We start from the raw sequence: 25,920 nt of genomic DNA, 5'->3' as shown, positions 1-25,920 counted from the left end.
GACCAACTTATATAAGTTTATATAAACGGTCTGATATGTTTGTTGTAGGGAACGACTAGAAACTTATGATGGTTAAAGCCAACTGTCAAAAAACAACCAGCCATTCAGTGATTCAAATGATCATATTTTTAATCCAACGGTCATATTAAAAATCTAACGGTTTGAAACGTTTTAGCAATGTTCTGATCTTTAATAGCCTCAGGTGCAATAGTCTATTTTCTCAATTTATATAAACTGAACCCCTTCAGGTCCTGAGCATAAAAATCCAATCAATCTCCTCTTCAATAATATGAAAATCTTTTTCTTTTTCTTTTAACAAGTTAGTAAAACACTAAATACTCGAATTCACTTAGTTTTGAGTGTGATTTCTCACTCTGTTTGTTAAAGACAGTAACTACGTTAGCCAAGTTCTTAAAGTAGTTCTTTCATGATTATTGCATGTGGGATGAAACAAGGCTTGTTGTATTCTCAAAGCAATTCGTTATCTATACTTCAATGATTTCTAATATGAAAGGAAAGGGGTGAATTACACTTCAAGGTCATCATATCTAATATGCGCTTCAACCTCATTCAAAATAATTTTTCTAATTTATTTTTTTGGGATTTAAATTCTTTATTTTAGATTTTTTATTTTATTATTATTATTTTTAAACATATGATAGAGCCACATTCCTACAATATACAAGCACCGAAAGTATGATATTGGCCTGGAGTAATACTAGAAAAATATAAAATAAGAGCAGTCAACGGCAGGAAAATATAAAATAAGAGCAGTCAACGGTTGAAATTCACTGAATGGTGGATATAGTCGTCGACAGCCCATGTTTACCACGTGCACAATGAGAAAGAAACTTCATACATCGAATAATCACTCATACTAGCACTTCTCCTGCAGTTTCCCGGTATGGTAGAGCCACCTCCCTGCAGTACAAGAGCACTAGAAAGAGGACGATCCTAACCATCTTGGCCCAAAGTGACTCTAAAAAATAGAAAATAGGAGTAGTTAACGGTTGAAATTCACTGCCTGTAGGTGAAGAAAAGTGATGGATGTAATTGTCTCATGGGTATGATCCTTAAAACACAGCCATCGATTATGAGTCCCACCAGATGAACAGTCCCGATTGATCCATCACCTTGAGATGTGCACTGCAGAGAAATGGCCATGCCACACAACATTCCTGTTCTCCCGGCTCTACGGTGTCATCTCCACGTGCCAACCTCCAGTACAGTGGATCCGTCTTATATGTGTATTTTGCCTTCATCCAGCTCCATGTGACCTTAATGACAAATAAACATGACGGTGGGCCCAATGAAAGTTTCAACAGTGGCTTCTTGTGGTGTAGTTCATTTGAGTGGTAGATCTACCTAATGTTTGGGCTTGCCACCTAAAACGATATAGCAAAAGAGATGGACGGTGTAGAAAAGCTCATACATCACGGTGAGCTCCTCAAAAGTCAAACCCGACCGGTTCCAAGCTCGAGATTAACGAGTGGTGTGCACGCCTCACCCAGTGTCCGTTCGTCAGGCATCCAGGTAACGCCTGCGGGCGTGGATTAGGTACTGACCAGGTAAGTGGCCAAATGGCTACTGAAGTGACGTCACCAAGTTATGTGGACCTCATCATAATGCATGTGTTATATCCATACCGTCCATCCATTTGGAGAGAAGAAAAATAATGAGAAAAAGCTCATGTATTTGATAAGGTCAAGTGGACCGCACCATAGAAAACATTGGGGACAGTGACATCCACCGTTCAAAATTCATAGGGGCAACAGAAGTTTCTAATCAAGCTCATATTTTTGTTTTCACTTCACCTACCTCTACGTTAACTTGTGAATAAATTGGATCTAAAAAATACATCAAGGTTGGCCCTATAAATGTTTCAACGGTAGGCGTAATTGATCGCATGGTTTTATGCGGTGGGTCCACTTCAACTTTAGATAAATCTTATTCTTTTTATCATGCCATGTAACGATCTCTGCAAATGGTTGGACGGAATGAATACAACACACGTATCATAGTGGGTCTACATAGCTAGATGACGTCACTTCAGTAGCAATTTGGCTACTGACCTTGTCAGTATCTAATCCGCGACTGCGTACATGCACCGTAATCGGGACGTCCCAATCAAGTACAGGACGCGGATTACGTAATGCTCCCGTCCCCAGCTCCGAACTGCCTCCGAACGGGCGGTTCTGTGGGCGGGCCACCGTGTACATCCAGGCCGTTTATACCTTTTCTCATATTATTTTAAGGGATAACACAAAAATGAGGCAGATCTAACGCTCAACTAGACCAAACCAAATAATAAGCTTGGTTGCATTAAAATGCGCACAGCATTAAATGTCAGTTGCATGCGATTAGTCATATGTGGTGTGGTCCATTTGATCGTTGGATCTGCCTCATTTTTGTTGGGCTGCCTTAAAATAATATGAGAAAAGACATAGAGGGTTTGGATGTGAACTGCCCGTTCGTGGCTAGGGACGGGCGGGGGTAGTATACAATCCGCGTCCTCAAGTACGCCATCTGGACGCGAGCGGATGGAAACGGATTGGCTACTCCCCCGCCACGAGCTCCGTGGCTGGTGATCGGTGCTCTGTGCCCCACCATGATGTATGTGTTTCATCCATTCCGTTAATCCATTTTTACAGATCATTTTATGGGTTGACCCCAAAAATTAGAGGGAAATAAATCTCAGGTGGTCCACACCACATGAAAACAATAGAGATTGGATATCCACCATTAAAATCCTCCTAAGGCCCACTATAGTGTTTATTTGACATCCAAGCGGTTGATTAGGTCATAAAGGCCCAGATGAAGAGAAAAATCAAAGATAAGCTTGATCCAAAACTTTTATGGCCCCCAAAATGTTTTTAATGGTCGACCCTCATTCAACACTGTTTCCTGTAATGTGGTCCACTTGAGATTTGCATATGCCCCATTTTTAGTCTAATACTGTAAAATGATCTGTAAAAAATAGATGAACAGCTTAGATGAAACACATAGATCATGGTAAGAGCCACATGACACCAACCATCAGCCAATGGCTGGTGTCAGGGGAAGTGGCCAATCCGTCTCCGGAGCGGACTAGGTGTCACCCACGTAACACTGGACGCGGATTCCCTGTTAAAGGCATTTGCAGGAAGTTCATGAGCTAGATGCTGTGTGGGCCTAGAGATACTTATGAGAAATCAAATCTGTCCATCCATTTTGAGTGCTCATTTTAGAAAATGTGAAAACTCAAGTGGGTCACATGAGAGGGAAAATGGGGAAAGAAATTTCTACCGTTGAAACCTTTTAGGGCTCTACCTTGATGTTTATACGCCATCCAAGCCTTTTATAATGTCATTGCCTTGAGATGAAATGAAAATACTAAAACGTTTCTTGACACAAAAATTTTATGCCCTAAGAATGTTTCAATGATTCACACTGAATCCCCACCATTTCCTCTCGTGTGACCCACTCAAGTCTTGGATACACATCATTTCTTGTTGCCTGTCCTAAAATGAGCTCTCAAAGAGGATGAATGGGGTGGATTTCTCACAAACATCTCCGTGACCCCCACCCATCATCTTGCGCAGGAACACGTCAATTGGTGGGGCCACTTTGATGAATCTGTTGTATATCCACATGGTCCATCCGTTTTTCAGCCCATTTTTAAGCCCCCTTTTGATAGTCGAAGTGGCTCATCTGTTCTTCCAGCTTATTATAGGACGTGGTCTAAAAATGAAGCACATCTAAATCTCACCTATACCTTACTTCATGAAATAATGATGATTGAATGCCTACCATTGATACTTTTTATGCTGACCATAATGTTTATTTGTAATCCAGCCTCTTATTAAGGTTAACCATTTGAATGAAGGAAAGAATCTTAAACTTTTATAGCCTATAAAAAGTTTTTAATAATCGTTAACCACATATTTCCAGTGTTACGGTACACTAGAGATTTGGATCTGATTAAGTTCTGGTATAACGTTCTAAAAGGAGGGAAAAATAGATGGACGGCGTGGATATACAACACATTCATCAAGGTGGGCCCCACAGGGTAAGGATAACACCCACGCCGAGTAACACCTAATCCGCTCCCATCTTGGACGGGGCATAACCTCAAAATCACTTCAATCAGGTGATCATGACCATGAGCCAGGCGGTTAAAGATGACAAAGTCCAATGGTTTAAATTCACCCACCAAATCCGACGGTTAAGATCGTCCATCGGATTATTTTCCGTACTATCCCACTAGGGACCACGGTCCGTACAGCAGGACAAACCATCGTGTGTGCCACCTGTATTGTCAGACACGCTGTCAGTCAAACCTCCACCTTAAAAGGATGCGCCAGATATCTGATACTCCAGCAGAGGACGAGAGCCACGTGTCTGCACTAATCAACTGCACGTGTCATACGTGTAACTCAAATCAAGCGGGGCTAGAAAATAGGACCCACTGCAGGTGGATAATGAAACCTGAATGATCATAACCGTCGGCTACTACCATTTCTTTGTCTGAGTTCCACTGCCTACTTTCAATTAGATGTCCATCAATCGGCCAAGTGTGATATCGGTTCCCTCTAATTTTCTTTTCGACCATCCATCTAAAGTGGTCCCTACTACTTGAACGGTTAGAGTTGAAAGTTAATCCATTTTATCGTATCGCAGTGCACGCATATGAACCAAACTACTCCTCCAGAGTATCAAATATTTTACATTCTTCGAGTTTTGTACAACACTTGTTGTACAGGGACCGTGCAATAGAAAGCTCTGTGGGGCCCACTATGATGTCTGTCTGTCATCCACTCTGTCCATCAGTTGATCCAGATCATGTCAGTTTGTAAGGGCAAAAATCAGCCAGAGCTAAAACTCCATTAGGCCCTACCACAGGAAAAAGCGAGGATGGTACACTCACCGTTAAACCCTTCGCTTGCAATGAGGTTTTATCCCATCCAAACTGTTCATAGGATTAATTTCACCAGGATTAAGGAAAAAGACAAATATCATCCTGATCCAAAGGTTCCATGAGTCCCACTTAAGTTTCAATGTTGAGCGTCCCCATCTACACTGTTTCCTGTGGTATGACCCACTTGAGTTTTGGATCCTCCTTATTTTTTCTCTTGTATCTTAATTTAATCTGTAACAACTGATGGACGGAGTGGATTTCACAAAAAAACATCATTGTGGGCCCAAGCAGAGCTTTTTGTTACACGGGCCTTCTACCACAAATGTTACAGGGAACTCTCGTCCAAGCAGGGCGCGGCTTCGGTGGATCCCCGGATCCACCGAAGTGGGTGGATCCCTGACGGTGGAGCCCACATTAATGAATTTTATTTAAATCCACGCCGTCCATCCGTTTTGAAATATTATTTTAGGGAAACTGATTGGCTACTCTCCCTGCCACCAGCCCAGTGGCTAGTGGTCGGTGATCTGTGGGCCCACCATGATGTACAGGTCATCATGGTACATATCATTTTATTGCTTTATCCAAAAATCAGAGGGATATAAATCTCAGGTGGACCACACCACAGGAAAACAACAGTGATTGGATATCTACCATTAAAATCCCCCTAACGCACACTGTACTGTTTATTTGACATCCAATCTGTTTATTAGGTTATTCAAAACTATATGAAGGAAAAAAACAAAGATCAGTTTGATCTAAAACTTTTATACCTCAAAAAGTTTTTAATGGTCGATACTCATTCAGCACTGTTTCCTGTAATGTGATCTACTTGAGACTGAGATATATCTCATTTTGGTTTTATACTTTGAAATGTTCTAGAAAAATAAATGGACAGCATGAATGAAACACATACATCATGGTGGGGCATAGAGTACCGAACACCAGCCATTGGCTGGTGGCAAGGGGAGTAGTCAATCCGTTTCCTTATTTTAGGTAATTAACAGAAACAAACTAGAACCAATCTCGTCTTAACCACAACACAGGAAACATTGTTGATTGATCATTAAACACTTATTGTGGGCCACAATACTTTTCGATAAAGCTTATATGTGTGTAGTACCTTCATCGAGGTCTTTTTGACCTTATCAACAGGTTGGAAGGAAAGTAAACATTTTTATAGGCACTAAAAAGCTTTAATGGTGGATATTCAATTAACACTGTTTCCTATGCTATGGTACACATAAGATTTGGATCTGCTTCATTTTTAGCATCATGCCATAAAATAATAATTTAAAACGTATGGACGGCTTGGATGTAAGTAAAATACATAACGGAGTGCTCCACAGCCATGGATGCACCCACATCGGTGTATACGGGGATCCACTGAAGACTCACCGGCATGTTGTTCAATTTTGAGATATTCAAGGAAAGGTTATTATAATTTCCAAAGATGGAAGCCTTTTCCTCGCGCGCGATTCTCCTCCTTTTCTCGAGCGCGTTCGCGTCGGCCCAAAGCGGGAAACTTCGAAGCGTCTCTAATACCCCGTTTGGCCGCCATCGTGTTGCATTTGGAAACGTCGGCTCAGCTCAATCCCCACTTAAAAGGCATCCAAACGCCACCACAACAAAAGCAATAGTGAAAGGAGTCTGGCGTGCGCATTGCGCCATGGAAGAGGTTAAGTCCACGTCAGCTTGGGTCGCAGCTCGTTCTTCTCATGTCTTCGTCGAATCCTCAGGTACTCCTCTCCTTCTTCCTCTCAATGCTCGGCCCTAATAGCTGGCATTTTCTTTTTGTTTGGGTCCGCACGCCATATCCATTGAGAAATCCCAGCCGTCTGATTTTCAGGATTTTCTTGCCATTGTTTTTGTTTTTGTTTTTGTTTTTTTTTTTTCGTGTGTTTTAACCGTCGATTTTGTAGGTCACCTATTTATTGGATGACTGGGATTGTCTGATGAGGGAGATTCTTGCGGAGTGATCCATCCATCGTGGGTTCCGTTAGATGAACGGTCTGGATTGGCTTAGCGAGATGTCGCGTGGAATGCTAACCCGCTTGAAATGTGAGCTGTTTGGGCTGCGTGATGTGTATGCCCTCTCAAGCAAAGAGGAATCGATCCAGACCGTTCATTTCGTGAACTGCACGGTGGATGATAGGCAATGCTGCAAGAAACACCCCTTTTGGACAATCATAGCGGTCTGATGGTCGGCTGCAAACTGATGGGTGAAACTGAAAATCTGTGGACAGTGCGTATGTAATGGGAATGATTAAGTGGATTGGATGGCTGAGATTGTTTGATGGAGTTTTTGGGTCCATCAACCATCCATGGTGGGACCCACCTGCACGGGATGTTTGATTTCTGTCCAGAACTGGACAGAAATCGTCACTCATTGGTTTCAAGTATTGTATAATTACTCTTTTCTTTTACCTCTTTCAGTTAACAGATGAGATTCAAGTTCAAGAAGTTTCTTATGGTTTTTGGTCATTAATTTGGATCATTCGTTGTTCTAACATTAGAGAAAAACAAGGAAAAAAAGGGAAAAAAAAATTGTTTTAGTGGTTTTAGATAGTTTAAGAAATGAGAAAAAGAAGTTATTTAGAGCCCATTTGGTAGACGCTTGAAAATGGGTTCATCTCATTTTAGTTAAACATAAATCTCTAATACATAATTTCAGTTAACTAAAATCGAATTATTTATTGGAGATCATGATCTCTAATACATGATTATGATTAATAAAATGAGATGAACTCATTTTCAGGTGTCTACCAAAAAGGCAGTAAATAACTCCTTTTTCTCATTATGTATTGGAGATCATGATTTCTAATACATGATTATGATTAATAAAATGAGATGAACCCATTTTTCAGGCATCTACCAGAAAGGTACTAAATGACTTCTTTTTCTCATTATGTATTGGAGATCATGATTTCTAATACATAATTATGGTTAACTTTAATGAGATGAACCCATTTTTAGGTGTCTACCAAACAGGTCCATAGTATGTCTGGAAACAATGGAAATTGATTTGATATGTATACCGCTTGCTAATCACCTTCAGTAAAGGCTTGTATGATATGCAAGTGAGAGATACAATGGAAAATATTTTCATTGCAAAATTTCAATGTGATATATTTTATTGGAGACTTGGAGTTACTATCTACACTCCACCTTTTCTTGATATGCACAACCATTCTGTTTTGGGAAATGAAATAGTACACTTATGTTATGTGCCCTTTTAAAATGGAAAATAGGTGTATGCAAATCAATCAGGGTGGGTTTAAGATGTGGATTCCCATTTTAAATTGAGTTTGTGATATCATGCGTCGGGTATTTTAGTAACATAAAGATGTTAATACTCAAGTTGTCATTTCATTTCACAGAGGGACAGTGAAGTGGTAGAAAGTTAGAATTTGATTCTATTGGTAGCTGAGGGCATTTAATGTGGTTAGAATTTTGTAATATAGGACAAGGTAATTTTAGGAAAAAATGGGGCTATTAGAGGGAAGAAAAATGAGTTCAACTTGGTCTATGTATCCGTATTCCAAATCTGCACATTAAGGACTGAGTTTTGATATTATAATGGCAATGTTTTATTAGGTAAAGTACAACGCAATAATCTGTCTTAAGACTTACTGCAGAGATTGGTGTTGATGTCCATCTATTGATTAATTTTACTAGATTTCTCATATCTCTTCTAGTTTGGCATTTCATGAATTGTATTGATATTGATCGTCTCTTTGTGAGACATAAATCTTTCTATCATATGTGGAGCCCGAAGACTAGTTAGTTGAAATTAAGGACATCCTAACCAAGCTGGGAATGTTTGACATCTTTGTAGCTTGGGCCTTGGGGTAATTATTAGTATCTATTCGTACTCCCATTATGAATCGTACCATGTTAGTACCACATGAGTGGATATATAGGAATCCAAATTTGCTGAATCACTCGTGTTATGAACTTATACACCCTAGGTCTCCTCATCTTGTCATCTGGCTTATGTTTTTCATGTAGCATTCACGCTGAATGACTTTGTGAAATTATGTCGATACTTCCACATATTATAGGTAAGGTAGGAGACATCTCTATTTTTTTCCCAGGGGATTATTAGAACTACAACTGCTTAACTTTCAATTCGCCTCTTACACATTGATCAATCGAAAAGAGATTCAGCAGCTAAAAGAAAGATTGGTCCGTTGGGGTCCCTCCTTTCTTCAAACGGAACGAATAGAGATAGAATAAGATTGATTACCGCAATGCCTTTTTGCATATTCCTCAATGTCCCGGCTATGTGTGTGTGTGTGAATTAGGCAAAACAGAGATAGAATCAGATTGATTAGCTCCAGCCAAAATCATTTTGGACAATTATTCCCATTGACCAAATTTTCCTTGGACTGGTCAACAGGTGAATTAGGCAAGTCATGTTTTTTCTAATTAAGTTATTATTATTATTATTATAAAAAATCTCTTAGTATTTAAACAATACCAAATTACTAATATAATTTATGATTCATGTTTAGAATTTACATGTGAGCTGATTTGAGCTTTAGAAGAATAACTGATGCATGTGCCGAGTGCTGATGCATGCAGATCTGGGATGGTTATGAAGCACACCCCTCTCAAAAGTGTCCTACCTTAAAACTAATTTAGTCCATGATCGTTCTTTGTTCCTCGGCCAATTGTTGAGAAACCCGTAACAAATTGCTAGTGCGACGTTGATGTTGTATCCTCACCGAGTCAATTCACCCCTAACAAATGGTTGAGTCTATGGTTGTTCATCATTTTTGATTGCCCAAGCTAGAATTATTAGCATCTACAGAGTTGTGGACCCCTGTTGAAAAAGAAAGATGATGTTAGAAATGAAAATGAGAGGAACTTTACTAAAATAAGCATTTTAATCATCTTATAATAATATACCATAACATTTTATTGTAATAGTTTAACGTAATACTAATATTATGCATGTTAGGTAATTTTCATGTGTCCTTTCTAACAGACAACACAATGCAACATGATTCAGTCAATTCACCAAGTCATGAAGAAACCTGTAACAAATTGCTAGTGCGATGTTGATGTTGTATCTTCCCCGAGTCTATGCCTTTTCTTTTCTTTTCTTCCTCTTCTTCATCTTCTTTTTGTGACTTGGTTAAGCATCAAAACTGGGTTGTCACAGCCAAACCTGCTTTCACTGTGAGAGAGTTTCCACCAACGAGTGGCTTGATTTGAATAAATATTGCCTAGTCATACACTGCTATATTTTGTACCAATGAGATATTTTTTGGAGCTTATACATAGCTTTGGACACAATGCCCTGGTAGTGTTACCTTTCGAAAAAAGTTTTGGACACAACGGTTCATGAATGATGTATGAACTGGTGAAGACATGAAAGAAACAGGTGAATGACAGTTGGTGTATGAATGATATATAAACTGGTGAAGACAGGAACGAAACTGGTGAAAGACAGTGAAGAAATGGAAAATTAATGAAAAAATGACATATAAAGAATGCACATATACTTAGGAAATGAGCCAAGCATCTTTGTAGAAATGTTTCTGGAGCATTCATTTTTCATCTTCCTAAAAAAGTATCCCTTCCTTAAAGTGCCATTCCCTCTCCTGTTTTGGGACTTGCCACTGCTCTTACTTCTAGGTGTTCACGCCTCTTGACAACTTGAGAATGGTAATTCAGCATTCCCACACCCAAATCTGATCCTGCTCCCCTCCCACTCCCACTCATGGTCACAAGTGTTAAATTTCTTGCCTAGGATGTTATATTAGTTCTAAGTTTGTTTCTAGGTAAACTCCATTTGAATTGAATCAAGTATTGAAATTGGCGTATTGGGTGGAGATCATAAGGTGTGGGTGGCCCGTGCCTAAGAATGCTGAAAGGTGGAGGCCACCCGCAACTGATCATTACAGGCTAAACTTCAGCGGTTGTTTGTTGGGAAATTCGGGGCTGGAGGTGGTGCAACCCGGTTATCGAGTCAATGAGATCTTGACACCTGAATAACAAAGAAATGAACACATATACACTCATAAGTAATATTTGAGTAGGGAGGGAGAAATAACTTTATTGATATTCAAACTTCTTCTCTACAATGTGGAATATCTCCCTCCTAACCCCCCTGCCTAAAGACCATCCTTATGAATCCTTAGGGGCCATGTGGATGGGAGTAAATGGAGGTAAATGGGGGGAATTGGGAGTAGAGTTAAATGGCATTTAAGATGTGTTTGGATGGGAGTAAATGCATGGAAATGGGAGTAAATGAGCCTGTAAATGAAATCCTCTCTTTGAGAGATGATTTGGAAGTAAATGGGGTGAAATGCCTTTTTGAGCTCAGTGTTTGAATTGTCGACGAGAAATCGATAATATCGGCGATATTATCGGTGTCGCTGAACCGGCGATACCGAAACCCCAAGTTTTCGTTTCTCTTCCAAATATCGACGAAATATCGGCGATATTTTCGATTTTATCAAAAAAATAGCTATCGTTCTCCTTATTATTGAAAAAAAATTGAAATAAATACAAAAAATATATACAAAAAAGATCTCTTACCTTCTTTTTCTCCCGATCTACCCGCGGAAGTGGATTTCGGCTAGATTTAGTGGCAAATCGCTGTTGATAGCTCTGAATTATCCGAGATAAGAAAACCCTTTTAAAAAACCCTTTTCTTTTCTTCAAAGAAAGAGATTTGAAAGCGAACTTGATTTCACCGAGATTTACGGAGATTTCGGTTCGGATTTGAAAAAGAAAAAGATGTGGATTCCCATTTTAAATTGAGTTTGTGATATCATGCGTCGGGTATTTTAGTAACATAAAGATGTTAATACTCAAGTTGTCATTTCATTTCACAGAGGGAGAGTGAAGTGGTAGAAAGTTAGAATTTGATTCTATTGGTGGCTGAGGGCATTTAATATGGTTAGAATTTTGTAATATAGAACAAGGTAATTTTAGGAAAAAATGGGGCTATTAGAGGGAAGAAAAATGAGTTCAACTTGGTCTATGTATCCATATTCCAAATCTGCACATTAAGGACTGAGTTTTGATATTATAATGGCAATGTTTTATGAGGTAAAGTACAACTCAATAATCTGTCTTAAGACTTACTGCAGAGATTGGTGTTGATGTCCATATATTGATTAATTTTACTAGATTTCTCATATCTCTTCTAGTTTGGCATTTCATGAATTGTATTGATATTGATCGTCTCTTTGTGAGACATAAATCTTTCTATCATATGTATGTGGAGCCCGAAGACTAGTTAGTTGAAATTAAGGACATCCTAACCAAGCTGGGAATGTTTGACATCTTTGTAGCTTGGGCCTTGGGGTAATTATTAGTATCTATTCGTACTCCCATTATGAATCGTACCATGTTAGTACCACATGAGTGGATATATAGGAATCCAAATTTGCTGAATCACTCGTGTTATGATCTTATACACCCTAGGTCTCCTCATCTTGTCATCTGGCTTATGTTTTTCATGTAGCATTCACGCTGAATGACTTTGTGAAATAATGTCGATACTTCCACATATTATAGGTAAGGTAGGAGACATCTCTATTTTTTTCCCAGGGGAGTATTAGAACTACAACTGCTTAACTTTCAATTCGCCTCTTACACATTGATCAATCGAAAAGAGATTCAGCAGCTAAAAGAAAGATCGGTCCTTTGGGGTCCCTCCTTTCTTCAAACGGAACGAATAGAGATAGAATAAGATTGATTACCGCAATGCCTTTTTGCATATTCCTCAATGTCCTGGCTATGTGTGTGTGTGTGAATTAGGCAAAACAGAGATAGAATCAGATTGATTAGCTCCAGCCAAAATCATTTTGGACAATTATTCCCATTGACCAAATTTTCCTTGGACTGGTCAACAGGTGAATTAGGCAAGTCATGTTTTTTCTAATAAAGTTATTATTATTATTATTATAAAAAATCTCTTAGTATTTAAACAATACCAAATTACTAATATAATTTATGATTCATGTTTAGAATTTACATGTGAGCTGATTTGAGCTTTAGAAGAATAACTGATGCATGTGCCGAGTGCTGATGCATGCAAGATCTGGGATGGTTACGAAGCACACCCCTCTCAAAAGTGTCCTACCTAAAAACTAATTTAGTCCATGATCGTTCTTTGTTCCTCGGCCAATTGTTGAGAAACCCGTAACAAATTGCTAGTGCGACGTTGATGTTGTATCCTCACCGAGTCAATTCACCCGTAACAATTTGTTGAGTCTATGGTTGTTCATCATTTTTGATTGCCCAAGCCAGAATTATTAGCATCTACAGAGTTGTGGACCCCTGTTGAAAAAGAAAGATGATGTTAGAAATGAAAATGAGAGGAACTTTACTAAAATAAGCATTTTAATCATCTTATAATAATATACCATAACATTTTATTGTAATAGTTTAACATAATACTAACATTATGCATGTTAGGTAATTTTCATGTGTCCTTTCTAACAGACAACACAATGCAACATGATTCAGTCAATTCACCAAGTCATGAAGAAACCTGTAACAAATTGCTAGTGCGACATTGATGTTGTATCCTCACAGAGTCTATGCCTTTTCTTTTCTTTTCTTCTCTTCTTCATCTTCTTTTTGTGACTTGGTTAAGCATCAAAACTGGGTTGACACAGCCAACCCTGCTTTCACTGTGAGAGAGTTTCCACCAACGAGTGGCTTGATTTGAATAAATATTGCCTAGTCATACACTGCTATATTTTGTACCAATGAGATATTTTTTGGAGCTTATACATAGCTTTGGACACAATTCCCTGGTAGTGTTACCTTTCAAAAAAAGTTTTGGACACAACGGTTCATGAATGATGTATGAACTGGTGAAGACATGAAAGAAACAGGTGAATGACAGTTGGTGTATGAATGATATATAAACTGGTGAAGACACGAACGAAACTGGTGAAAGACAGTCAAGAAATGGAAAATTGATGAAAAAATGACATATAAAGAACGCACATATACTTAGGAAATGAGCCAAGCATCTTCGTAGAAATGTTTCTGGAGCATTCATTTTTCATCTTCCTAAAAAAGTATCCCTTCCTTAAAGTGCCATTCCCTCTCCTGTTTTGGGACTTGCCACTGCTCTTACTTCTAGGTGTTCATGCCTCTTGACAACTTGAGAATGGTAATTCACCATTCCCACACCCAAATCTGATCCTGCTCCCCTCCCACTCCCACTCGTGGTCACAAGTGTTAAATTTCTTGCCTAGGATGTTATATTAGTTCTAAGTTTGTTTCTAGGTAAACTCCATTTGAATTGAATCAAGTATTGAAATTGGCGTATTGGGTGGAGATCATAAGGTGTGGGTGGCCCGTGCCTAAGAATGCTGAAAGGTGGAGGCCACCCGCAACTGATCATTACAGGCTAAACATCAGCAGTTGTTTGTTGGGAAATTCGGGGCTGGAGGTGGTGCAACCCGGTTATCGAGTCAATGAGATCTTGACACCTGAATAACAAAGAAATGAACACATATACACTCATAAGTAATATTTGAGTAGGGAGGGAGAAATAACTTTATTGATATTCATACTTCTTCTCTACAATGTGGAATATCTCCCTCCTAACCCCCCTGCCTAAAGACCATCCTTATGAATCCTTAGGGGCCATGTGGATGGGAGTAAATGGAGGTAAATGGGGGGAATTGGGAGTAGAGGTAAATGGCATTTAAGATGTGTTTGGATGGGAGTAAATGCATTGAAATGGGAGTAAATGAGCCTGTAAATGAAATCCTCTCTTTGAGAGATGATTTGGAAGTAAATGGGGTGAAATGCCTTTTTGAGCTCAGTGTTTGAATTGTCGACGAGAAATCGATAATATCGGCGATATTATCGGTGTCGCTGAACCGGCGATACCGAAACCCCAAGTTTTCGTTTCTCTTCCAAATATCGACGAAATATCGGCGATATTTTCGATTTTATCGAAAAAATAGCTATCGTTCTCCTTATTATTGAAAAAAAATTGAAATAAATACAAAAAATATATACAAAAAAGATCTCTTACCTTCTTTTTCTCCCGATCTACCCGCAGAAGTGGATTTCGGCTAGATTTAGTGGCAAATCGCTGTTGATAGCTCTGAATTATCCGAGATAAGAAAACCCTTTTAAAAAACCCTTTTGTTTTCTTCAAAGAAAGAGATTTGAAAGCGAACTTGATTTCACCGAGATTTACGGAGATTTCGGTTCGGATTTGAAAAAGAAAAAGATAAATTTCTGGAAAGTTTTTTACGGAAGATGAAATTGATTGCGATTTTCCGGAGAAGAGGAGAGAATTTCGTAAAAAGGAAATTTCTCTCGCGTTCGGGAGGGGATTAGCTACTGACGGGTTGAGTATACTCACAGGTGACGTCGGCAAGTTCCGTGGGCCCCACCGTGATGTATGTTTTGCATCCACACCTTCCATCCATTTGGAGAGATCATTTTAGGGCATTATCCAAAGAACGAGTTAAATCCAAAGATCCAGTGGACCCCAGCACAGAAAACAGTGGGACAGTGACACCCACCGTTAAAAACTTCTAAAGGCCACAAAAGTTTTAGATCAAGCTGATATTTGTGTTTTCCCTTATTTAATGTCTTTTTTAACTTTTAAACAGGTTGGATTTCAAATAAACATTATGATGGGCCTTAGGATAGTTTCAACGGTGGGAATCACTCTCCCCGTTGTTTTCTTTGGTGGGGTCCACAACAGATTTTTATTTGATTCATTCTTTGGTTCATACCCTAAAATGATATCTAAAAATGGATGGACGGTGTGGATATAACATATACATCATAGTGGGGCCACATAACTTGGTGACGTCACGTCAGTAGCCAACTGGCTACTCAACTTGATAGTACCCATCTAATCCGCGTCCTCTCACACCCGCTGTATAGCTGTTGTATACGTAGGTTTGATCACAGGGTATTTGTTATATCAAAACCGTCCATCAAGTTGGCGAGCTCTCTTAAGGCTTGAGACGAAAAATAAAACAGATCTAACTATCAAGTGGACCACACTGCAAAAAGCGGTGGGAGATTGAACGTCTACCATTGAAACCCTTTTTGGGGTCACAAAAGTTTTAGATCAATATGAAATTTGTTTTTATTCTTCATTCAGGTCTTTGTGCCCTTATGAACAGATTGGATGGAAAATAAACGTTATGGTGGGCCCTACGTATTTTTTAACGGTGAAAATCATTACCTCTGCTACTATTTGTGGTGTGGTCCAAATGATCTTTGGACATGATTCATTTTTTGGATAATGCTCTTAAATGATCTCTAAAAATAGATGAACGATGTAGATATAATAAATACATCACTGTGGGGCCCATGTAACTTTGATCTCCTTTGAACCGTTCGTACAACTTGGAGCTCGAGCAGCGTCAGTGCACGTCTTCGCACTACACGAACCTGCAGCAGCTATATAGCTGGTGTGTGGTACACCAGCCAATCTGCTTCCAATTTTAAGGGAATGGAATGTGCTTCCAATTTAATGGTGGGATTTAATAGCGGTTGTTCCCTTTGATGTGGTCCACTTGAGATTTGGAACTACCTCATTTTTTGGACCATGTACTAAAATGATATGCTGAAATAGATTAATGGAGTTGATTTCTCGCATATATCATGGTGGGCCCGCGGAACACTCTCCAATAGCCACCTCGTTATTCACAGCATCATAAAACACATGGGATACGGTGGGTACCACAAAGTCCTTACACCACCTAGAGGACTTGATTTGGCTAGTGACGTTGCCACTGTCAAGATGGCTAATGGTTGGTGCTATGTGGGCCTAATCATGATGTATTTATTTGATCCATGCTGTCCATCTATTTTTTCAGATCATTTTAGATCTTGATCCAAAACATCAGGCATGTATAACTCTCAAGTGGACCACACCACAAGAAATAGTAGCAATTGAATGTCCACCATTAAAAACCTCCCAGGGTTCAATGTAATGTTTATTTGACATCCAACTTGTTAATTAGGTTATACAAACTAGTTTGATACAAAATTTGTGGCCCTTGAGAAGTTTTTAATGGTGTGCATTCAATCAACACTGTCCTGTGATGTGGTTCACTTAAGATTTGGATCTATCTATTTTTTGGGCTTATACCATAAAATGATCTGGAAAATTGAATGGATGCGTCAATATGTCAAACAAGTGCCATATCCAAGCCATCAATCACCAAGTACACCAATATATAGATTCCATGTCCCAAAAAAGGTGTACTTTTTTAGTTCATTAACTTTTACATGTCCTAATTATTATATGTTAACTGCATTTGTATTATATGAACTCATTTTGATTACAATTGGAGCGATTTCTTATGGCAGCATATGCTTTTTGGGTCCCATTAAATGAAAACTTATTATTTAATGTATTTTTTTTGTAATTTTTTTATTCCTAAATATGCAAATATGTGTATTTAGGCATGCCCTGAAGTTTTACTAAAAAATTCCATCATTTTCCCCATTATTCGTTATTTTTTTTTTCGCATTTCCGGTTATCGGCGATAACGATAATATATCTTTATCTCTACTTAGCGAAACTTGTAGCGATACCGACAACTCGAACACTGTTTGAGCTCCCTTGGAGAGTTGCTTGAGTAAACAAAAAGGTGCTGCTATGCACATGTCTACCATACACGTGTCACATTGATGATACTCCGAAACAATCCAATTATCGGCCACGTCACTAAAATCACACTAATAGAATTATCCAAACTGCCCAAAGGTTGGCCATTTAAATGGATGTTTAAAAATTATTGACAAGCTGCTTGTTTGTCATCCTTACGTCTGTGGCCCACCCGAGGCTCAAAATTTCCTCATTTTTTGTGTTAGTATATATTTTAAGGGGCTTATTACAGTCATTCTATTAAATATCACATATGTACACTTATTTGGGATATTAAAGCTTATTTGGGACATCACATATGTTCTTGTGAATATATTGAAAAATTCTAATGCATTCTAATTCCTCCCATTTACTTCCATCCAAACAAAATATTTGGATTTCAAATGCATTTCATTTACTCCCATCCAAACACAATTGAAAAAGCCATTTTCTCATAATTCATTTGCCTCTAATTCCATTTCCCATTTACCTCCATTTACAAGCTCCCAAACGAGCCCTTAATAAAAAGCCTACAATTATAAGATTGATTTCAAATCAATCTATACTTTATTTAAGATAATGCAATCTATAATTTATTTAAGATAATGAAAATCCCAACAACAAAGATTTAGCCTAAAATAGCAAAAACAAATATACTAAATACTCGCAAAATCTCCTAGCATCCAAAAAAAAATAAAAAATAAAAAATAAAAAATCTTTTGCAAATGTAATCTCTAAAGTATAAGTGGTGCAGAAGATATTTTTGTTGTAACTATTGCCCCTCATCAATCAACCAAGGCATTGATAACGTAGTTCGTTGGATAACTAATAACTCACCCTTATCATGATACACATCTGCTACATCTTTGCCAACATGCGCTCCAATGTCATATGCATGTTCCTCATATTCTGTGTCATCTTCGACTTTCATTTGCATGCAGTCAGGAATGTCTTCAATATATTCTCCTTTCTCGGCTAAATTCATTTTAGTTGGGTGTTGATGTTCAGGACAATGAAAAGAACAATGTCTGGGTTGCCCACGCTTAAAGCATGTGAAAGGAATACTGTTTTGCCTGTGTTGGGTACACTAGCCCCTCATCCATAACGACCTTCCCCTGGGTTGGTGTTTGGCTTCATTATTGGATGTCGGTGCATCATTTCCCCAACCTATTAGAGGCCCTGTAATCTCTTTCATGAGAAGTTAGTATGCCACCCCATTGTTGATGATGGTCCTGTGGGGCATCAAATCGTCTACCTAGTACCCAATAATTATCTCCTTGGCTTTTAATGCAAGTGTGTATGCATCGAACATCATAATTACCTCTTTGAAAGCCTATTCATTTCTTATGTCCGGGTTAAGACCATTAGGATATCTTGAAATCTTTTGGTGTTCATACTCATGAAACCTTACCCGCAATGTCAATGTATGAAACTCAGTCTATTTATTTACCAATTTGTTCCCTTGATGTATATTGTGACATCTTTGATAGAGGTCACGGGTATAAGTTGTGTATATGTATTTTCTTTTTTAAACTTTTTTTTTTTTTCCATCATTTCCAAAAAAATTATTCTCCTTACCTTGATGGATTTGTTAGGTGTGTAGATTGTTGTACCATGCTAATACGTGAGTGGAAAACTTCATTGTTACTAACTTAACTTTCCAATTGTCCGTGATTTCCTTATATTTGAACACCTTTCTACCTTGTTTAGCCAATCTATGAAGTCGTTAACATGGAAATGACCATAGCATTTCAGATTTCTACCTTAATTACAGACTCTTTGTTCGTTAAAAAAAATTTATGGGCCCTTTGTCACGTTCTAAAAATCAAGGTCTTCACAAGCTGCGGTCCCTCATTGTTAGTAAAGTCCTTGGTGGGTACCTTCCTGTATGTGTCCACGTGCTCCAACTTCAATATCTAGATTCCCTCCACACGGGAGCTCTTTTACTTGATTGTGAGTGTGTGGATTAGTTAGGTTACTTGCACGAATTCGTCCTGTGTGACCCCCTTTGTCACGTTCTAAAAATCAAGGTCTTCACAAGCTGCGGTCCCTCATTGTTAGTTAAGTCCTTGGTGGGTACCTTCCTGTATGTGTCCACGTGCTCCAACTTCAATATCTAGATTCCCTCCACACGGGAGCTCTTTTACTTGATTGTGAGTGTGTGGATTAGTTAGGTTACTTGCATGAATTCGTCCCATGTGACCCCCTTACAAACCATTAGGAGATGATGTAGAGTCGAAACCCCCCCCACAAAAAAAAAAAAAAAAAACCTATGATATATCCCTAAGTCTTGAAGTATCCACTCATATCTTCCACAAATGACAAATGCAATCTTTGACATTTATGCCTCAAAAATTGCAACAAACAGCCCAAAATCAATACATGCTGGACCCTACGTGGGGCCGTGGGCATAGTTCAACGAGTAGGCGGTTGTATGAAAAAACAAAAGAGGGGAGTTTTCATCATTGAGTTCTAAGGGCTGACGGGTTTCGGGGATTCCTCTTTTGTAGAGGCCACGACTCTTCTTCATGGGCTGAGAATCGTGTTTAGGCACAATCTAAGGTTGCTATTCATATAAGGTGATCAAGAAATGTTATTGTGTAGATCAAGGAGGGTCACTTCCCGTGGAGACTTGCCTACATCCTTAAAGAGGCTCCGGGATTTTAGTTTCAAGTCGGGGGACTCTTTTGCGCATATCCACCATTCTGCCAATGACAGAGCAGACAATTTAGTGAAAGAGGGGGTTGACCACAGGTCTTTTTGGATTTCAAATGGAGACCAGTCTCTGGGGGTGTTTCTTTTTCTTTTTCCTTCTCGTTTCCAGTGTCTGGAGGAGGCCCGATCTCCTTTGTTGTATTTTGCTATAGTTTTTCTTTCCTTCTCTTTTCATAAAATTCTCTAATCATAAAAAAGGTGTATTGGGTATACTATCGTCTATGATCAACAACTGATAAGTATAGGACAATACACCCAATTTTCAGTAAAAAAATTTCCTAGACAACCCCATGGAATGCGTTAAAATATGTCACTAAGCATTTCTAAATTTGCCTCTCCATCAAATCTGGGCTTATATTCTGTAGGGTATTGGTTTGTACTCGGCAACGAAACCAATATGAATTGGGCGATACGCATCGTTTTCAGGTGATACTTAAAATATTGGTTTGAATAGAGAACTTCAGCTTCCAATAACCCTTTTTGTGTAATTTCTAAAACATGCTGAATTTCGTTCATTTGGTGCACTTTATTTTCTGGATATATACTTATATTTGTGATGTTCATTCTTTGTTCTAATGGAATCTTTGGATACCATTTGACTGATAATTATTACTACCATCATAGTTCAAGAATCAGTTGATTCATTGTGACGCTGCCGAGTCAACTGGCGGTCATATCTGACCTGCATGACTTTTCTGATCTTATGCATTGTTGGAGTGGACCAATACACACACATAATGGCTAAGTCACTAGTGCATCCTATAAGTACACCAATACCTATAAATAACTTCTTTTCTCCCATCAAGTTGCTTATCTACCATTGTACACATTTTGCAGGACTTGAGAAAGTAGTGGATGAAATTCAAGCTTCAATACCAAAAGTGGAATGGGATTTTGAAGGAATTCACTTTTTTGATAATGGGCCACTCACGGTTCAGTACCTGTTTGTTTTGGATGCATTAAACTTCTGCTTTTGGCCAGGTATGCTTTGTCTAACCTGGCTTCTTCTGCAATTATGTGCTCTCCATATCTACATAGGAAGGTAAAATCGGTATTTTTTATATTGCTTCTGTTTAGGGTATTTTTGCTTTCTAGCATCCTAGTACTGGTTTAATTTAATCAATATTTTCTGCAAAGCAATTTTTTAAAATATGTTGTAATTGTATTTGACCCATTCTAAACTTGCATATTTGTTAAAACAGTCTTTAGTTGTCCATGGGTATTTGTTTTGGATTCTACTTTGTAAGCTATATTAATGTCTCTCTTCATTTGAAAGAAATAGTTAGTTCGTTCAATATGATATTACAGGCTACGCAACTGATGGGCTCTATTATTGATCCTTGACTAATATTTATAAATTTATGATAAGGAGAAACATTTCCTTGCTGTTGTTAACCAAATAAGTACTGTCATATTTCTTTTTCACTTTTTATTGATTACAAGAATCTAATTCAACAATTCAAAAAAAAAAAAAAGAAAAAAAAGGAAAAGAAGGGAATTTTATCCTAAAGAAAAGAAAATGCAGAGTTGTAAAAGGTGAAGGAAAATGTTTGTATGCCCTTCTTATTATCTATTGCTAATGGGTTATGTCATATGCGTAATATCACAAGGCATAATATCTGATTTGATTTGGATTAGCAAACCCTCGTATGATTTAACTGAGGATATGGTCCTTGATAGAGTGGAATGGTGGAACAACATTTGTGTAGCCGACCCCAATTGGTTGGGATTAGGCTTATATGATTATGATTTGGATTAGCAAACCAAATTTGTTTAACCACCATGAAAGGCTCAAATGGAAACTATTTAGCAGTTTCTTAGTTGCATGGAAGGTGTCCAAGGGAAGGTGAGGATTGTAGCTCTTGTGAATCCAATCACCTCCAGCAGAAATACTGTAGAGTAGAGGAATAGTAGTCGCTATTAATTGATTTCAGCAGGATTTGCTCAAAGCCAGTTAGAACCCAGAAATTTACACATTTAACTCTTAGAAAGGGTCTACGAACTACAGATTCCAAGAAAGTGCTCAGTTACATGAAGGAAGGTGTTAAGCAAGGTATTTGAAAATGTTTATGTAACGGCCATAACGGTGGTAACTGTTATAGAAAAATTGACCTGTAATGGGGCTGAACTAGTTTAAAAAAAAACTGTAACGATCGTTGTGACCTGTATTGTTATGGAATTCCTTGGTGTTAAGGGGTGGCAATGGGCTGGGCAGCCCAGCCCTGTAGGGCTGAGGCTTATGCCCCTAAATTTGGCTTTAGGGTTGGGCCCGGTCTTGAAGTCTAGGCCTGGTGTCTGCGCCAGGTAGGCTCAGGCGAATGACTGGGCTTGGCCTGTTGGCCCGATCTAATCATCAAATGGGCCACCATTGTACAAAAAGGATGGACAGTTTAAGGTACTTGTAAGCAGTTTCCATTCTTTGTACATGTGTATTTTAAGGCACTCTTAGATCTGAGGTCATGTTTTAACAATCAAAACCATCTATGTGGTGGGAGTTGTCATGGATGGAGGGGATAATGCCAAAAAATTGTAAGATTGGAATTTTTTGAACCCTTGACCATTTCACTCTTTTCCTTATAGGGCCCAGCCCAGCCCAGCCCTGTAGGGCTAGGAACTGGGCCTAGGCCTTTGTAGTGCCTGATTAGGGCCAGCCAGGGCCAGGGTGGAGGGTGCCCATTGCCACCCCTAGTTGAGTGCTTTTCCCTACCTGCAAAAGCAGTCTGTATTCTGTCAAAGGAAGTGAAATTCTGTAAGACAGAATTTCTGGACACTTTGTCAAATATCTAGAAAAGAAAAAAGTGCAATTAAAATGAAAAGGATGGAAGGCTTATGTAGGGATTCGTCCTTGAGCTCCATCAATCTCAAGTATGAGGAAGGGCACTGTTTGTGTCTCCTCGAGCTTGAGTTTGCAAGAGGAAAAGAAAATATTTTGTGACAAAGGAGGTTTGCTTACTAAGGTTACTGGAGCTTTGTCTCAAACTTCAAAGGTGGCTGAGGCGTACTCCTTAGCTCAAGTCCAAAACCTCCTGTTTATCCTTCATTCCTCTCTGGTTTGTTGCTGAATTGTCTTTGTTGCATGAAATTTTGTTGCTGCTGCTGGGTGAATCTAAGGGGTTTGCTAAAGGGCAGTGAATCCATGGATGTTTGACAAGTGGCATGAAGAGGAGCTGTTGATCGGTACGTTACTTGGTAATTTGAAGAGAATTGGAGGGGATAGAGATGGAGGGAAAGGGCCTAGGAGCTTCTAAAAAAACTTTGAATTTGAATGAAGGGGATTGTGTCACTTGTTTAGATATCATAGAATGAGGTTTTTGGATGCTAGTTTCCTAGGCATAGTTAGTCAGAGGGGTGAACTTGGAGAATTGGAGGGAAATGGTGTTAAAAGGTTTGAATGCTCATGGGCAATCTCATGAAATCTGTTTGCTGGAAATTCATGCAAACCCTCTTCATGACTGTTTTAATCATAAATTCATGCTCACACCTCGGATCAAGACAATCTAGGGCTTGTTGGAAAGCTCATCTGATAGGCTTAAAAAATGGTCCTTAGGATCATGAGAATCAGGTACAGGAGGTTAGAGTAATGGAAGCCCAAAAATGGCATTTTGCGGTAAATGCTGCCTGGGTGGGGAAATAGTAATTTCTGCCAAACAACGAGCAACATTTTTTTTAATAGTTCCGTCTCCAGCAGAAATAAAAGTCAATTTTGCCCCTCAAAGAGCTCTTTAAAAAATCGATTATCTTTTATGCGGAAATGAGATTCCTGCCATCTAGAGATGACCACAAAAAAAAATACATGTGTGGGACCAAGGTAGGCTGGGGCGCACACACATATTTAACTTAACAAAGAATAGTCTGATACACCATCGAATATGTGTCAAAAATATAAAAAATGATAGATTTTGGTGTTTTAAAATTTTCCTATTTTCCCAATAAAATTTCAAGTTCTTTTGTTCCAAAAATGAAATCGATTGATAGTCTGATACACTTCGTATGGTATCATTTTTGTGTCCAACTAATATGCACATCGATGGCATTATTCAAAACCTTGGATAACCAGGATATTTTTCTCGCTCTAGTCTTGAAGTTGAGAATTGGCGTATGATGGGCTCAGTTACTGTAGTCGATGGCTTGGAGAGGTTAATAAAAGAACTAGAGTATGGACAAAATGCTTAGACGAACACATTGAGGCAACGTGCTTCATGAAAGACCTGAACATGTTGAGGTGTACTTTCAATTCCTTTGAGAGGAAATGGAGGAAAGTCAAAGCCTCTTTGATGGGAGGGTGAACAAGCAACCCATGAAACTTTTCTTATCATGAATTCTCTCATATCTTGTTCCCTTCAATAGGGAAATATGGTATAACCTGAAACAACAAAACCACAGAGTTATGTGGTAGAATGCTCTAATTGAATTTACAATACTGTAAATCGCCTTTTTATGTGCTTTTCTCTATTTATCTTATTTCGTTTGCTGACTCTGTTTATGAGTTAGATGGTGATGAAACTTTTAGTAATCAAGGTTGCTCCTAAGAACCCGCCATCCTTTGTTTTCTGTTTCTCTCTTTTGTTGTCCTGATGTACCTGATTGTTTCCATCCGTATCTTCCATACATCGCTTATCTTTTGTTGTGTTTGTTCCAAATGTTAATGTGATAGTTTTCACTTGGCTTTTTGTTTACCTTTAGTTTGATGCTGTTATGAGTTTTCTTTGCTAAACTTGAGCCGCCTTTGGATGTGGCAATATTCGACTTTAATCAAAGAGAAATGGCAAATTTTGTTGATGTTTCCTAGCATTTATAATGAGGAAGTAGCCCTCAAATAGCAATTGCATTCCTTTAAACTCTCAGAAAATAACGTAATTGCTATTTTGGAGCCCATACCATTAATATGATTGTTGAAGAAGGAAATTACAATTTCGTTATTTCCACTCTACTATAATAATTACATTCAAATCTACGGTGCATCCATAGCTGCTTATGCTTTCTATTGATGCAGGGGAAAAAACTTTTCCTTGATAATGATGAACCTTTAAACTTGGATTGAATTTTATGCTTAGATATCAATCATAGGATCCGTCTTATTTTATGTTATTTTATAACTATTTCTGATTCTCTATTGTCTACGATACACAGACAAGGACCTCAAGTACGACAATTTAGCTTCAGGGCTGAAGGCGGCTTTGGAAAATGACAAATCTGCCTTTGATGCCGATCGTCTACAAAGCTACACTGGTATTTGGTTTCCATACCCAACCTTGCATTTGTACTCACACATTACTCTTACATATTTTTAGGGTTCATAGGGTGGTTAATTGTACATTTAGCAGTTTTTATATTCTACAGCAATTTTGTCAGAGTAATTATCGTATTGCATATTATAATAGTGTTTGAATTGTATCAAATCACAAATCATAGGATTTTTCTGTTTTTCTTTTTTTTTTTTTTTAAAAAAAAGAAGAAAGAAGAAAAACTATAAATAAATCAGAAAAAAAATTAAAATTCATCAACCATCCATGTCCATCAATATGCACAAAAAAATTAATACATATCACAATAGCGTTAAGGATTCTTGTCTTTCCATTATTTTCTAATTTGTCAAGAAATTTACCTTAAGGGCTTGTTTCGTTAGGGGTAAATACCCGTAAATGGTGGTAAAAGCATAATGATGAAACCTAACGGGTGTTTGGAAGAGAGGCGG

General features: G+C 38.4%; 1 protein-coding gene across 1 annotated transcript in view; it reads left to right on the top strand.

The window, feature by feature from the left end:
• The first annotated feature begins 6,323 nt into the window (after positions 1-6,323).
• The window catches only part of LOC131228985 (uncharacterized), a 36,309-nt gene continuing 16,712 nt past the window's right edge, over positions 6,324-25,920 (top strand). Inside the window, exons 1-3 of the mRNA XM_058224835.1 lie at positions 6,324-6,633; positions 21,063-21,206; positions 25,356-25,454. Of these exons, the coding sequence (XP_058080818.1) occupies positions 6,348-6,633; positions 21,063-21,206; positions 25,356-25,454 (529 nt within the window). The 5' untranslated portion in view covers positions 6,324-6,347. The remainder of the gene's footprint in view (positions 6,634-21,062; positions 21,207-25,355; positions 25,455-25,920) is intronic.

This window comes from Magnolia sinica, chromosome 16 (assembly GCF_029962835.1).
Source record: "Magnolia sinica isolate HGM2019 chromosome 16, MsV1, whole genome shotgun sequence".
Taxonomy (NCBI): Eukaryota; Viridiplantae; Streptophyta; class Magnoliopsida; order Magnoliales; family Magnoliaceae; genus Magnolia; species Magnolia sinica.
The sequence above is the reverse complement of the archived record's forward strand: the minus strand, read 5'-3'. Positions and strand labels throughout refer to the sequence as shown.